Below are 16033 nucleotides of genomic sequence, written 5' to 3'. Positions count from 1 at the left end.
GTCTGTCAGCGGAGCAGTGTCCTCGGTCGGGTACTGCACATCTGTCGGCGAAGCTGTGTCCATTGTCGGGCACTGCACGTCTGTCGGCGGAGCTGTGTCCACGGTCGGGTACTGCAGGTCTGTCGGCGGAGCTGTGTCCAAGGTCGGGTATTGCAGGTCTGTCGGCAGAGCATTGTCCATGGTCGGGTACTGCAGGTCTGTCGGTGGAGCTATGTCCACGGTCGGGTACTGCAGGTCTGTCGGTGGAGCTGTGTCCACGGTCGGGTACTGCAGGTCTGTCGGTGGAGCTGTGTCCACGGTCGGGTACTGCAGGTCTGTTGGTGGAGCTGTGTTCACGGTTGGGTACTGCAGGTCTGTTGGTGGAGCTGTGTCCACGGTCGGGTACTGCAGGTCTGTCGGTGGAGCTGTGTCCACGGTCGGGTACTGCAGGTCTGTTGGTGGAGCTGTGTTCACAGTCGGGTACTGCAGGTTTGTCGGTGGAGCTGTGTCCACGGTCGGGTACTGCAGGTCTGTTGGTGGAGCTGTGTCCACGGTCGGGTACTGCAGGTCTGTTGGTGGAGCTGTGTTCACAGTCGGGTACTGCAGGTTTGTCGGTGGAGCTGTGTCCACGGTCGGGTACTGCAGGTTTGTCGGTGGAGCTGTGTTCACGGTCGGGTACTGCAGGTCTGTTGGTGGAGCTGTGTCCACGGTCGGGTACTGCAGGTCTGTCGGCGGAGCTGTGCAGCGCAGGGACTGACAAGTTCCGGTCAACAACTGATAGGCGGAGTTGCCAGTGTCGCACCCCCCACTGATCACACACAGATGACCTATTCTAAGGAGAGACCGTCACAGACACAGTCCTGGACAACCTCTTTAAAAAGAGAAGAGCTCAAGGGATGAAAGCTCATGCCCACCATGGCAGCCCCTCCAACGCTGCTGCAGCAGCTCAGCACAACATCGACGGCCGTACTGATGACATCTGGACTCAAGAGACCCGTGAGGACGAGGACCACGAGCCGCTCGTGTTTATATTGTGGCAGTTGTGTTCATGCAAGAACAGGGATGTTTCAATTCACTGCTTGCAAGCAGCTACAAGATGCCATTACTTACTCTCTGCCAGCTGGACCCACCTTTATGACACAGTTCTAAAAAGTGGGCAGGGCTTAGTGGGAGGGGAGGAGTCTGCTAGCCGTTTAATTAATATAAGCCATAAACTTGATGTAACTTATCTAACACTGAGAACACGGCCCATTACCGAAAAACCAGCGACTCCAGATTGCAAAAACATAGAAAATATTACATTTTATTGAACAAAAATGACTAAATACAGATACAAAAGGGGAAAACCATGGAGCACAGAGCGGCCCTAGCTTCTCCATTGGCTGAGCAGATGCGGCGTGGAGTCTCCCAACTTCTGAAAGTAGTAGTCAAGTTTGTCACTGAGCTTCTCCGGCAGCTGTAGAGGAAATGGAGGAAAACATTAATGGTGCACACATGGTCTGAGCCCGGCTGCCATGGCTCTAATCCCTCACAGTTTGTGAGTGTGGCATTACGTCACCATGAATGACATCACCATTAGTCACCACGGTCATGAGTTGTGAATTCTCGCCATTAACGGTCAGGGAGTCCAGGCACATGCGGAGGACAAGCTTTGGCTTTTCCGGTTCTCATCCTTACATGTCAATCATCCCAGTAGCACCAGGCAGCACAGACTTAGAATGGGGCCTATCGTGGCATCCGGTAAGGAAGGCGGCAGAATGTACAGCGACTAATGGGGGAAAAGTCCTATAATCGGAGCATATACCAAGCTCCCCAAACACCACACACATGTGTGACGGTGACTGCGCCTCTTACCTCTCGGTTTAGCAGACTGTTATTCTCTTCCAGCGCTTGCAGAAGGTGATCGATGGGGGAATACGGCAGCCAAACCAAAGGAGACAAGGCGGACAGAGGCCACTGGTGAGAAGTATACAGGATGGAAAAGATTAAAAATCATGGCAGCTTTCCTTTAAAAACAGTGCCACCTTAGTCTACAGGTTGTGTCAGGTATTACAGCTCAGCTCCAAAGAGAATGTTTTCCAAATTCTGTACGACCCCTTTAACAATTGTGCCTCATGTAGATAATGTATGTATGTGTTATATGGGACAATGGACCACAAAGAGTTTTTCTGCTGTGTGATACAATTCAACAATCTGGAGTCTCCAAACTCTGTCTGATGCCGGATTCCAGACTGCTGACCTTCATAATGGAAGGACGGGGTCAGAGCCATAGAGCGGAGGCTGCTGGAGGAAATGTGACGCGTAATGGACGGACGGAGTCGGCCCCATAGAGCGGAGGCTGCTGGAGGAAATGTGACGCGTAATGGACGGACGGGGTCGGCCCCATAGAGCGGAGGTTGCTGGAGGAAATGTGACGCGTAATGGACGGACGGGGTCGGCCCCATAGAGCGGAGGTTGCTGGAGGAAATGTGACGTGTAATGGACGGACGGGGTCGGCCCCATAGAGCGGAGGTTGCTGGAGGAAATGTGACGCGTAATGGACGGACGGGGTCGGCCCCATAGAGCGGAGGCTGCTGGAGGAAATGTGACGCGTAATGGACGGACGGGGTCGGCCCCATAGAGCGGAGGCTGCTGGAGGAAATGTGACGCGTAATGGACGGACGGGGTCGGCCCCATAGAGAGGAGGCTGCTGGAGGAAATGTGATGCGTAATGGACGGACGGGGTCGGCCCCATAGAGCGGAGGCTGCAGGAGGAAATGTGACGCGTAATGGACGGACGGGGTCGGCCCCATAGAGCGGAGGCTGCTGGAGGAAATGTGACGTGTAATGGACGGACGGGGTCGGCCCCATAGAGCGGAGGTTGCTGGAGGAAATGTGACGCGTAATGGACGGACGGGGTCGGCCCCATAGAGCGGAGGCTGCTGGAGGAAATGTGACGCGTAATGGACGGACGGGGTCGGCCCCATAGAGCGGAGGCTGCTGGAGGAAATGTGACGCGTAATGGACGGACGGGGTCAGCCCCATAGAGCGGAGGTTGCTGGAAGAAATGTGATGCGTAATGGACGGACGGGGTCGGCCCCATAGAGCGGAGGCTGCTGTAGGAAATGTGACGTGTAATGAACAGACAGGGTCGGCCCCATAGAGCGGAGGTTGCTGGAGGAAATGTGACGTGTAATGGACGGACAGGGTCGGCCCCATAGAGCGGAGGTTGCTGGAGGAAATGTGACGTGTAATGGACGGACAGGGTCGGCCCCATAGAGCGGAGGCTGCTGGAAGAAATGTGACGTGTAATGGACGGACGGGGTCGGCCCCATAGAGTGGAGGTTGCTGGAGGAAATGTGACGTGTAATGGACGGACAGGGTCGGCCCCATAGAGCGGAGGCTGCTGGAGGAAATGTGACGTGTAATGGAGGGACAGGGTCAGAGCCATAGAGCGGAGGCTGCTGGAGGAAATGTGACGTGTAATGGAGGGACAGGGTCAGAGCCATAGAGCGGAGGCTGCTGGAAGAAATGTGACATGTAATGGACGGACAGGGTCTGCCCCATAGAGCGGCGGCTGCTGGAAGAAATGTGACATGGACGGACGGGGTCGGCCCCATAGAGTGGAGGTTGCTGGATGAAATATGACGTGTAATGGACAGACAGGGTCAGCCCCATAGAGCGGAGGTTGCTGGAGGAAATGTGACGTGTAATGGATGGACGGGGTCGGCCCCATAGAGCGGAGGTTGCTGGAGGAAAAGTGACGTGTAATGGACAGATAGGGCCGGTGCCATAGAGCGGAGGCTGCTGTGTGTTGTAGCTAATACAGGAGGGATAACCCCATGAAATGATGAGGACTGTAGTCCAGGAGCAGATATTCGTTCTCCTGAATTTGCACCTTTATTCCTGCCCTTCAGTTTCATAAAGGCCGATTACGTCTCCGAGTCCTCGGCCTCCTCTGCACATTTATTATACTGTCTGATGAGATGGATCCTTACCGGCTATTGTGGCCACATTATTATCATGCCGAGCCAAGGTCAGCCGTGTCCGGGACAGGACAAATTCCTTCTTCAAATCCCACAGCTCCAGAATCTCCACCTGACTTCCACCTGGTAAATGCAGGACGGCCATTAGCGATGTGACAGAGAACGACCAGAGAGTTTGTGAGAACCGGAGAACACACTTACCGGGAAGGGACAAGGACTCGCCTTCGTGGTTGCTTTTCGGAGACGCTCCTACTTAAAATAAAGGAAAATGCATCGTATCGTCAAGAGTTAAATCACAGGAAGAGCCGGCCATTTACTGCAGCTGTGAACAGATCCTTGAAGGCGTCTATATAAAACACTGGTAGAACCAATCCATGACTTAAATGGATTTATGGAATTAAACCTTTTTTGTTAATTAACCCTCATTGATAAGCGAGTCCCCTTTTTTCTCTCCTTGAAGTGACCAGTTACATCGCTGCTTTTTACTACGTTGCTGCTTTCACTCACACCGCCCCGAGACCATAAGTTGTCTCGTACTGCAAAGAAGCCCCATTAGTCAATAACGCTGTGCTGCCATACCACGGACAGACACAACGAACAAGGGTGGCGCTGTTTCTAATACAGCAGCCATATTTTTTAACCCTGGACGACCCCTGTAAATGGATTTGCTGAAAATTACTTTTATTTTCTCTGTTCATCTTGCAAACATTTTTTTATTTACCGGTGGCTAGAAGTTACGTTTCTTGTTACGGCGCACCATTGTGTTTGGTTGAATCCCTATCAGAACGTCCACTTTTTTGCAGCGTCCCTGTCTGCAGGAATCACTCCTCTGCCCATGTACACACGGGGCACGTGTGATCACCAGCACCGAGCATAGGGTCCCACAGAACACCAGGGTGCGCCAGTACAAATTTATAACAGAAGTTTCTAAAAGGAGAAGTTTATCAATCTGGATCATGCAAAATAAATTGCTCTGGTTATGTAGGGTCTCTAAGTAAATTAAAGGGGCTTTCTTATCTCAGTCACAGATGGGAATATGTCACGTGTTCAGAGTTACAGACATATCGGCCGGAGCTCATCCACTTACAGAAATGACATTGCACGACCAGCTCATAGACAGTGATCGTTCACGGCTTGGACCCCAATATCAGTGTAAGGGTTGAAGCTACAGATATGGCTGTGCTGCGCCGGATCTGTGACTCTTAATGACGAGTTTGGAAAATGGCGTATTACAGCGTAATGCAATAAATGGTGCTATCATAAAAAATGGCGCTATAATAATAAATGGCATACACTTGTGCTTACTGACAGATATTCCCGTGAACGCCTGAGATGAGAATCCACCCCTAGGCAGGAAATCCCCTGTAAGTATAAATCTCTTTCCCACTGCCCCCGACGCAGGCTGCACAATCCTGGCGTATTGGGGCCGTATAAGCTGCAGAGGGTTCAGAGACGCCAGGTGTGCATTCACTGGCTTCTGAAGACCTCTAAGAGTTCGGACCTCTCTGCCAAGACACATCCCGTACTCAAACATCACGGTGCCGGCTGAGGAAGGTGACAATGACATTCAGCAGAGATGGAAATCACAAGAGAAATGGAGATCACTAGAGGGGACAATCCCAAATACGACGGATAACTACCTGACCCCCGAGTGTGCCTCCCCTCTGTGTGCAAAGACAAACTAAAAACTTCTCTACTAAATGGCTGCAATGTGGAGCCAATCATAAGTACAGATGATCAGAGTGGCTCATGCCCGCAACTTAGCACACTGATTGTCTGCAGCGGTGTCAACGTGATGTTAGCGTGGCAGACAATACACCAAGAGCAGCAGTGGAGATTCCGCGCTGGACCAGGTAAAGCGGAGAGGCTTCACATAACGCACAGGAGGAATGTAGGGTCCTAAAATCAGCGGCTCCAGAATTTCTAATACAATCTCTTACTAGAGCTAAGATCAGAAAAGTAAAACCCCCCGATACCTTTCCGATAGTTGTGCCGATGAATATGGAAAGCATACAGGAGCTTGTAGTATTATGGGTCAGCAGATCCACGGCTCGAGCCCGAGCTTCAATGATGCTCAAAACCTGAGGGAGACACAGCAATGATATACCAGCTGGCTCGGTAAGAAGATGATGGATCCGGCCGGGTGACGACCACCTCACTCTGTAAATTCACGTAAGGGAATTCCACAAGTTCCTGATTGCTGAAGGCAATCCAGCTGTCTGCAAAACGGGAGGACGTGGGATGAGGAACCAACCAGACCCTAATATTCCAGCGCTCCTGACCGCAGCGTGTAACTGGGCACCTACTCTGGCTAAGTGAGGGTTATCGGGAACCTGTCACATCGTTTTGGCCCTGTAAGATGCAGCCACTGCCTTTCAGGGCTTATCTACAGTATTCTGTAATGCTGTAGATAAGCCCCCGATCTAACCTGAATGAGAAGAAAAACAAGCTTTATTATACTCCCCCGGGGGCGGTCCGGTCCCATGGGCATCGCAGGTCCGGGTCCACTGCCTCCCATCTTCATGCGATGACGTCCTCCTCCTTGCTTCGTGTCACGGCTCCTGCGCAGGCGTACTTCTTTGCCCTATTGAGGGCAGAGCAGAGTACTGCAGTGTGCAGGCCCCGGGAAAAGTCAGAGAGGCCCAGCGCCTGCGCACTGCAGTACTCTGCTCTGCCCTCAATAGGGCAAAGAAATATGCCTGCGTAGGAGCCGTGACACGAAGCAAGGAGGCATATCAAATATGAAATATATGAAATGTGAATAGCATAATGTCTTTTCCTATAAATATATGCTTTATCTTGTTATTAGCCAGTAGTTCACATAAGGTAGTGAGAAGAGGGACCCGTTCAATGAGATCACCTTGACGTTGGTGAATGGGCTCACATCTTTTGGCCAAATTTTGTGCTAAGTATCTCATATGTTTTTTCTAAATTTCAAAAGCCATTATGATATTCACATTTCATATATTTGACATGCCTTAATGCAATTGAGTGCAACCATTTCCTTATTTTGATATGTAAGCTGTTTTTTATGGTATGCACCTGTTCAGACTAGGATGTGCCGTCAGTTTTTTCTGTCATTTGTACGAAGCAAGGAGGATGATGACATCGCATGAAGATGGGAGGCGCCGGACCCAGACCTGAGACACCCATCGGACCGGACCGCCCCAGGGTGAGTATAATAAAACTTGTTTTTCTTCTATTTCAGGTTAGATCTGGGGCTTATCTACAGCATTATAGAATGCCGCAGCATACAGGGCCAAAACGACGTGACAGGTTCACTTTAACAAGTGGGGTCACTGTGATGTTTCTGCCCATTGCTATTTCCTGCAGTGCCTTTAATACATTCCCAACCATTGAGGTGAATGTACACTACAGGCCAGGAGCGGGTGTACGGAGCGGCTCATGATCGGGGCCTGACACGCAAAGGAGATGCTTCCATCCTCCATTTGAACATGTATGGAGCAAATGCTGGGGTCTAAGGCTCAGGCACAACGTACACACCTCCGCCCCACAACATGAGCTGTCAGACCTCAGTCTCACCTACTGCGATCAGAAATATGCGCAAGAGCGTCGTACAACTGGCTGTGTCCCAAATCCAGGTGATACTTGAAGATACGAGTCCTCAAAGTCGCCTACAATCAGGAGACATCTGGTCACTCACCAAAAAATATCATAGATACATAGAGAAGGACACGAGAGCTTGTACATAGCATTACCTGACTTTTCAGGTCATCCGCAGTCTCCGAGATGGCCAATGTGGCTAATTGAATCAGCAGCTCTGGCAAAACCACACCTTCCAGGAGACGCAGCACCTGGGAAGAAAGGCAACAGCTTACTACAGGTACAATACGGATCATCATACGGCAGAGTGGCAAACGGTGGAGAGGCAGAAATGCGCGCTCCTGAATGCGCGCCAAGAGGTAGAAATGTGCACTCCTGAATGCGCGCCAAGAGATAGAAATGCGCGCTCCTGAATGCGCGCCAAGAGGTAGAAATGCGCATTCCTGAATGAACGCCTTCCAAGCCTGCCTCAAGAACTGAGCGCGCTCCTAAATGCACAGCCTTCACTGCCCTGATCAACCAATCAGTGCTGCAGCTCCCAAAGGCTGCCACTCCCCACTACAACCTTCACCTGCGAAGTGTAAACTCGCCTCCCGGTGGCTGCAGGAGAGGGAGTCCACCAGCAGCAGAAAACAGAGCTCCGGTGCAGAACCTGCCACTGTGCACCATGCAACCGAAAAGCCCCTAGCAGTAATATCACGTGATCCTTGTCAGCCAATCATCAGCTGTCCAATGCATCATGTGACCACTGTGCTTGTCACGACTCTCTTCCTAGCTGTTGACTGGCTGGGACCAATCACATGACACAAATGAGCACATCATCAGGATTCTGGCTGACAATAAGGGCCCATTCACACACTGGGCTCAAAGCTTTTTTTTTTTTTTCACAGCAATTTTTGTGGAATCACAGTATTGACACATCTTGCTTTAACCTCTTCACACCATGACCAGAATTTATTTTTTTTTACATCTCTATTTCCTCCTCTTCCATGAAACAGAACCTTATCTTTCTTTCCTCGGCCATACCAGGCATTCTTATTTTAGGGGATGAAATGTAGTTTAAAATATGGTGAAATAGTAATAAAAAATAAAAACACATGCATTTCCATTATTTATATGAGGATCACAGAGCGGTCAAAAACAGGATTTTTTGGTTGCTTACCGTAAAATCTGTTTCTCGGAGCCTTCATTGGGGGACACAGAGACCATGGGTGTATGCTGCTGCCACTAGGAGGCTGACACTATGCACAAAAAAGGTTAGCTCCTCCTCCGCAGTGTACACCCCACCGACCGGCAGGGAATTCCTCAGTTAGTGAGAAAGCAGTAGAAGTGACAGAATAGATCGAAAACTGAACAAACAACTCAACTGTAACCAAACAACCAAAGTAAGAACAGGAGTTGTAGAACATGGGAGGGTGATGTGTCCCCCAATGAAGGCTCCGAGAAACAGATTTTACGGTAAGCAACCCAAAAATCCTGTTTTCTCGTTCGCCTTATTGGGGGACACAGAGACCATGGGACGTCCCAAAGCACTCCCTGGGGTGGGAAACAAACTTCCATCAGGCCAGTGGACTCACCACCGCAGCCTGCACAATACTTCTACCTAGGCTGGCATCCGCCGAAGCGTAGGTGTGGACTTTGTAGAATTTCACAAACGTGTGAACCGATGACCAGGTTGCAGCTTTGCAAAGCTGCAGCGCGGAAGCTCTGTGGCGTACCGCCCCGGAGGCACCCACTGCCCGGGTAGAGTGCGCTCTGATCCCCGGAGGAGCCACTCGATGCTTAACTCAGTAGGCCTCCAAAATTGCCGATCTGATCCAGCGAGCAATAGTGGCCTTTGAAGCTGGGTGACCTTTCCGCGCCCCATCTGGAATGATGAAGAGAGACTCTGTCTTTCGCAAGGAAGTCGTCCTAGATAGATAGACTCTCATCGCCCTGACCAGGTCCAGCTTGTTCAAGGACCGCTCCCGAGGATGAGTTGGACTCGGACAGAAGGATGGCAGAACAATGTCCTCATTGAGGTGAAACGAGGACACCACCTTCGGAAGGAAAGAGGGCGGAGGCCGCAGAACTACCTTGTCCTGGTGAAGTACCAAAAAGGGAGAGCGGCAAGAAAGAGCCGCCAATTCCGACGCGCCGGATGGAAGTGATCGCCACCAGAAAAGCCACCTTCCAAGAAAGGAGAGAAAGGGAAACATCCCTGAGAGGTTCAAAAGGAGGACCTTGCAGAACCTCAAGAACCAGATTAAGATCCCAAGGATCCACGGGCGCTCGGTACGGAGGAGCCGTGTGGGCCACGCCCTGAAGAAAGGTCTTGATGTGACATCGGCGGCTATGCCCACCGATGTCCCTCGCGCAGCAGCGCACGCCGCAGCTTCCTCTTACCTGCGCGCCCCCGTCCAGGCGCGCGCCCGTCCTGCGATCCTCCTCACAGCGGCTCCTGGCACCCGCTCCCTGTCGCGCGCACGCCCCCTCCCGCTCTCTCCCTCCAGCGGTGGGCGGCGCTGAGGGGCAGGACAGGGGGACGCACTTCCGGGTGTTAGGATACTTCAGGCGTCCTCGCTGTAAGGAGGACGCCTGATGATCGTGTAGTCTCCTGCACCCTCTGGCCGCTACAGTCCTCTGTAGTTTCTATTGTCCACTCCCTGTCTCTCTGCCTCCCTGCCTTGCCCAGTGTTACAGTCCTCTGTAGTTCCTATTGTCCACTCCCTGTCTCACTGCCTCCCTGCCGTGCCCAGTGTTCCTTGCCTCAGTAGTTCCTCTTGTCCATGCTCTCTCCCTGCCTTGCCAGTGTTCCTTGCCTCAGTAGTTCCTCTTGTCCATGCTCTCTCCCTGCCTTGCCTGTGTTACATGCCTCTGTAGTTCCTCTTGTCCGTGCTCTGCCTCCCTGTCGTGCCCTGTGTTACATTCCTCTGTCCGTCAGTCCAGGGTCCGTATCTAAGCCATCCTTCTCCCTAGTCCTTTTTGTCCGTGGAGCCGTCCCTCTTGGTTCCGGCTGTTGCGCTTCCGTGCCCTGTGGTCCTGCCCCAAACGATCCCTGTATAGGGGTCGGTCTTCCCCTGGAGTGCTCGGCCCGGGGGCTCCGGATCCGCGATCCAGAGGGTCCACTCTCCGACGTAGCTTTTTTACCTAAAAACGTCACAGTATCATCAGGCCATGGACCCCGCCGGTGCCACGGCTGCCACTCAAAAGGAACTGCTGTTTTTAAGGGAAAATCAGACCCGGATTATGTCCTTCATGAAATCCATGGACACCCGGCTTTCCACCCTGCAAACCACTGACTCTGGGCACGCCCCCCTCTTAGCCAGTCTCCAGCAGGAGCTCGCGCAGCAGCGCGACGCTCAATCTCACATTCTGGGGTACATGGCGTCCGTGGATGATCGACTGCTTGCTCTACAGTCCTCTGCGGCCGTCTCTACCCAACCGCGGGACGCTGTCTCAGCTCCTCCTCTCCGCCTTGGAAAACCGCCCAGGTATAGTGGGGACCCGAAGTTGTGTAGGGGATTTTTAAACCAGTGCAGACTGCACTTTGAACTCCTGCCCCAACAATATCCCACGGACCGCGCTAAGGTGGCCTTTATAGTGTCCCATCTTGAGGGAGAGGCGCTGGCTTGGGTGAATCCCTAATGGGAGAGGGATGACCCGGTGGTCACCAGTATCCAGAGTTTTTTGGAGACATTTCGCAAGGTATTTGATGAACCCGGGCGCCTTGCTTCCACTACGGAGGCCCTCTTTAACCTTCGCCAGGGATCCCTGACGGTAGGGCAATACGCCATCCGTTTCCGGACCCTGTCCTCGGAGCTAGGGTGGAATAATGAAGCCCTTGTAGGTGCCTTTTGGAGAGGTCTTTCTAGTAAGATCAAGGATGAGTTGGCCGGGCGTGACTCCCCAACCACCCTGGAAGATCTCATCTCTCTAGCTACTCGTATTGATCTGCGTTTTCAGGAACGCGCTAGAGAGTCAGCCAGGGAGAGGAGGCCCTTTAGGTTATACCAAGCCCCCATTCCGTGCGCTGTTGCTCCCTCTAGTAACTCCGCTCCTGAGCCTATGCAGGTGGATCGCATCAAGCTGTCCGAACAACGGCGCAAGGAGAGGATGACTAATGGACTCTGTTTATATTGTGGAGGGGCCAATCACTTCGTACGCACTTGTCCTGAGAGACCGGGAAACGCATCCGCCTAGGCCAGGTAGGAGAGGGCCCCCTAGGTGATCAGACCCCCTCTCTTCCACTTACTCTTTCAGCTCTGCTTATTACAGGTCGGGGGCGTGGCTCTGTGGAAGCGTATGTGGACTCGGGCGCAGCAGGCAACTTCATCCGCCAGGAAGAGGTGGACAAACTCCAGATTCCCGTGGTCGTCTTAAGAAATCCGCGAGCTATCACCTCCGTCGATGGCAAACCTCTGCCTGGACTCATCACCACGGTTACCACTGAAGTTGAGCTACAAATTGGTGCACTTCACTCCGAGAAGATTGCCTTTTATGTCCTGCCTCAACTATCCCACGCCATTCTCTTAGGGTTACCTTGGCTCAGGCGGCATGAGCCAGTTGTCGACTGGCGCTCCGGGGAGATCTTGCGCTGGGGGCACGCCTGCCATGCACGCTGTTTGCGGACCCTTGTTTGTCCCCATTCTTTGCCTAAGCCAACCGATCTTCCGGGCCTTCCTGTTCCTTACCACGCCTACGCTGATGTTTTCTGCAAGAAGGAAGCGGATTCCCTGCCTCCACATCGGTCCTATGACTGCCCTATCGACCTGATTCCCTAGGCTGTCCCTCCCAGAGGAAGAACGTACCCTCTTTCTCCAGCCGAGACCTCTGCCATGACGGAATACATTCAGGAAAACCTGACCAAGGGGTTCATCCGGAAGTCCTCTTCTCCTGCGGGCGCGGGTTTTTTCTTCGTCCGGAAGAAGGACGGATCACTGCGGCCTTGTATAGATTACCGGGGCCTAAACAATATCACCGTTAAAAACCGATATCCCCTTCCGTTGATTCCTGAGCTCTTTGACCGGCTGAGAGGAGCTCGGATCTTCACGAAGTAAGATCTGCGGGGAGCTTACAATTTGATCCGGATCCACGCAGGGGATGAGTGGAAAACGGCCTTCAATACCCGTGACGGGCATTATGAATACTTAGTCATGCCATTCGGTCTTTGCAATGCACCAGCTGTGTTTCAAGAATTTATCAACGAGGTGTTCCGGGATCTGCTCTATTCCTGTGTGGTGGTGTATTTAGACGACATTCTCGTTTTCTCGCCCAATCTGTCCTCCCATCGCAAGAGCATACGCTTGGTCTTGCATCGCCTTCGAGAGAATCGACTCTATGCCAAGATTGAGAAATGCCTTTTTGAGCAGACGTCATTGCCCTTCTTGGGATATATCGTCACTGATTCCGGTCTGAAGATGGATCCCGAAAAACTCAGTGCGGTACTCAAGTGGCCCCGTCCAGTGGGGATAAAGGCCATCCAGCGGTTCCTTGGGTTCGCAAACTATTACAGTCAATTTGTGCCTCATTTTTCTACGGTTACTAGACCCATCACGTCCTTGACCCGTAAGGGAACGAAACCCAACAGCTGGTCCCCCGAAGCTGAAAACGCCTTCCTGGCTCTGAAACGTTCTTTTGCATCGGCACCCATCTTGCATCGGCCAGTGACCAGCAGGCCCTTCGTCCTAGAGGTGGACGCCTCCTCCACTGGAGCGGGGGCGGTCCTGTCCCAGCTGGCTTCATCCGGGCGCCTGGTCCCTTGCGGCTTCTTTTCTAAAACCTTTTCGCCTGCGGAGTGCAACTACTCCATTGGAGACCGGGAATTACTTGTGATTAAGATGGCCTTGGCTGAATGGCGATATTTACTCGAGGGGGCTGTACATCCCTTCACCATCCTTACGGACCACAAGAATCTGGCTTACCTGCAGTCTGCCCAAAGACTCAATGCCCGGCAAGCCAGGTGGGCCCTGTATTTCTCCCGCTTTGACTTTCAACTTCACTTTCGACCTGGTAATAGGAACATCAAGGCTGATGCCCTTTCCAGGTCGTTACAGTCACCAGAGAGGGATGAAGACCCATCCTATATTATCGAGCCTACTAAGATGATCACCGTGGCTCCTGTGAATTTTTCCACTCCTCCGCCTGGTAAAACTTTCGTTCCTCAAGGCAGACGTTCAGAGGTGCTACGCTGGGGGCATTCCTCCAAAGTTGCTGGACATGTTGGGACTAAGAAGACTCTCTTGCTGCTTTCCCGGTATTACTGGTGGCCCACGCTTCGCCAGGATGTGATGGACTATGTAGCTTCGTGCACAACCTGTGCCCAGAGCAAGGTGGCTAGGGCTTTGCCCTCCGGTCTTCTTCACCCATTACCAGTTCCAGAGGCTCCCTGGCAGCAAATCGCTATGGATTTTGTGACCGATTTACCCCGCTCAGCTGGATGTATCACCATCTTAGTCGTAGCTGATCGTTTTTCCAAGATGGCCCACTTTGTTCCCTTACCGGGACTGCCGTCCGCCCCGAAGTTGGCCGAGATCTTCATCCACCAGATCTTCAGGCTACATGGTCTTCCTCAGCGGATTGTGTCGGATCGGAGGGTCCAGTTCACCTCTCGCTTCTGGAGGGCTCTCTGCCGGCTTATGGGTACGTCTCTCGACTTCTCCTCTGCATACCATCCTCAGACCAACGGGCAAGTGGAGCGAATTAATCAGGTGTTAACTACCTTCTTACGTCACTTCTCCAACGCCCATCAGGACAATTGGGTCGCGCTCCTACATTGGGCTGAATTCTCGCACAATAACCATCCCAGCGAATCTACCGCCAAGTCACCATTCTTTGTGGTAACCGGACAAAAACCAGGTATTCCGCTACCCTTTTCCACGCCTACGGGAGTGCCCGCAGCTGATTCACTCGCATTGGAATTATCGCAGATTTGGAGGGAGACCAGGGAAGCGCTCAAGAGTGCCAATAACCGGATCAAGAAACATGCGGACAAAAGATGAAAGGACGTGCCTCCGTACCATCCAGGTGACAAAGTCTGGCTTTCAACTCGACATATCCGTCTGAGAGTTCCCTCTTACAAGTTGAGCCCTCGGTACATTGGACCGTTTGAAGTGATCGGACGCATTAATGAAGTGGCTTATAAGCTGAGGTTGCCTGCTTCGCTCCGGGTTCCCAACGCTTTCCATGTCTCGCTCTTGAAACCCGTAGTCCTGAATCGGTTCCAACCGGTTTCCATCGCCCCTCCTTCACCAGTTGCCTCGGACGTCTTTGAGGTCAAAGACATCTTGGCTATGAAAAGAGTCAAGGGAAAGACCCTTTTTCTTATCGATTGGAAGGGTTTTGGTCCCGAGGAAAGGTCCTGGGAGCCTCGAGAGAATATCAATGCCCCCAAGATTCTGAAAAAGTTCTTGGCCAATCTCAGTAGGGGAGGACGTAAGGAGGGGGGTACTGTGACATCGGCGGCTATGCCCGCCGATGTCCCTCGCGCAGCAGCGCACGCCACAGCTTCCTCTTACCTGCGCGCTCCCGTCCTGCGATCCTCCTCACAGCGGCTCCTGGCACCCGCTCCCTGTCGCGCGCACGCCCCCTCCCGCTCTCTCCCTCCAGCGGTGGGCGGCGCTGAGGGGCAGGACAGGGGGACGCACTTCCGGGTGTTAGGATACTTCAGGCGTCCTCGCTGTAAGGAGGACGCCTGATGATCGTGTAGTCTCCTGCACCCTCTGGCCGCTACAGTCCTCTGTAGTTCCTATTGTCCACTCCCTGTCTCACTGCCTCCCTGCCGTGCCCAGTGTTCCTTGCCTCAGTAGTTCCTCTTGTCCATGCTCTCTCCCTGCCTTGCCAGTGTTCCTTGCCTCAGTAGTTCCTCTTGTCCATGCTCTCTCCCTGCCTTGCCTGTGTTACATGCCTCTGTAGTTCCTCTTGTCCGTGCTCTGCCTCCCTGCCGTGCCCTGTGTTACATTCCTCTGTCCGTCAGTCCTGGGTCCGTATCTAAGCCATCCTTCTCCCTAGTCCTTTTTGTCCGTGGAGCCGTCCCTCTTGGTTCCGGCTGTTGCGTTTCCGTCCCCTGTGGTCCTGCCCCAAACGATCCCTGTATAGGGGTCGGTCTTCACCTGGAGTGCTCGGCCCGGGGGCTCCGGATCCGCGATCCAGAGGGTCCACTCTCCGACGTAGCTATTTTACCTAAAAACGTCACACTTGACCTGAGGGCGGGAGGCCAACGTCTTCTGAAATAAAATGGACAGTGCCGAAACTTGACCCTTCAAGGAACTGAGGGCAAGCCCCGCATCCAGCCCTGCCTGAAGAAACGCCAGAACAGAAGGGAGCGAAAAATACATGGGCGCGATGTCATTGGCCTCACACCAAGTGAAATAGGCCTTCCAAGTACGGTAATAAATCTTGGAAGATGAAGGCTTTCTGGCTCGGATCATGGTATGAATTACTCGATCGGAGAATCCTGCCCGTTTCAAAACCTCGGTCTCAACAGCCACGCCGTTAAATTGAGCGACCGAGAATTGGGGTGGCAAATTGGGCCTTGAGAAAGCAGA

At 52.7% G+C, this 16033-nt stretch overlaps 1 protein-coding gene across 6 annotated transcripts; it reads right to left on the bottom strand.

Moving 5' to 3' along the window:
- Window positions 1-1266: 1266 nt before the first annotated feature.
- LOC141092462 (nuclear pore complex protein Nup160-like) lies at window positions 1267-8853 on the bottom strand. 6 transcript variants are annotated; one of them, XR_012232806.1, is made up of 9 exons: window positions 8080-8853; window positions 7664-7759; window positions 7488-7579; window positions 6099-6163; window positions 5921-6025; window positions 4146-4196; window positions 3957-4067; window positions 1834-1935; window positions 1267-1435 (listed from the first exon to the last, which is right to left on the bottom strand). XR_012232806.1 is itself a non-coding variant. In XM_073578626.1 (8 exons), exons 1-4 carry the CDS (start codon window positions 7805-7807, stop codon window positions 6019-6021), a joined length of 303 nt encoding a protein of 100 aa, XP_073434727.1. In that variant the 5' UTR covers window positions 7808-8068; the 3' UTR covers window positions 1267-1435; window positions 1834-1935; window positions 3957-4067; window positions 4146-4196; window positions 5921-6018. The 6 variants fall into 6 exon arrangements, 2 of the variants coding, with proteins under 2 accessions (XP_073434727.1, XP_073434726.1); XR_012232805.1 differs by having other exon boundaries at window positions 4146-4193; window positions 8080-8849; XR_012232803.1 differs by lacking the exon at window positions 6099-6163 and having other exon boundaries at window positions 8080-8605.
- Window positions 8854-16033: the final 7180 nt, after the last annotated feature.

The sequence above is a fragment of the Dendrobates tinctorius genome, unplaced genomic scaffold (assembly GCF_039654945.1).
Source record: "Dendrobates tinctorius isolate UK_male_01 unplaced genomic scaffold, ASM3965494v1 ptg000059l, whole genome shotgun sequence".
Taxonomy (NCBI): Eukaryota; Metazoa; Chordata; class Amphibia; order Anura; family Dendrobatidae; genus Dendrobates; species Dendrobates tinctorius.
This window is presented reverse-complemented; position numbering and strand designations above follow the sequence as displayed.

Excerpts from the sequence above, each read along its gene's own strand:
- LOC141092462 (XM_073578626.1), bottom strand. The coding sequence starts at position 7,807 with ATGATGATCCGTATTGTACCTGTAGTAAGCTGTTGCCTTTCTTCCCAG. Across the intron at positions 7,580-7,663 it reads CGGATGACCTGAAAAGTCAG|GCGACTTTGAGGACTCGTAT; the intron begins GTAATGCTATGT and ends TCCTGATTGTAG. Across the intron at positions 6,164-7,487 it reads CATATTTCTGATCGCAGTAG|ACAGCTGGATTGCCTTCAGC; the intron begins GTGAGACTGAGG and ends CCCGTTTTGCAG.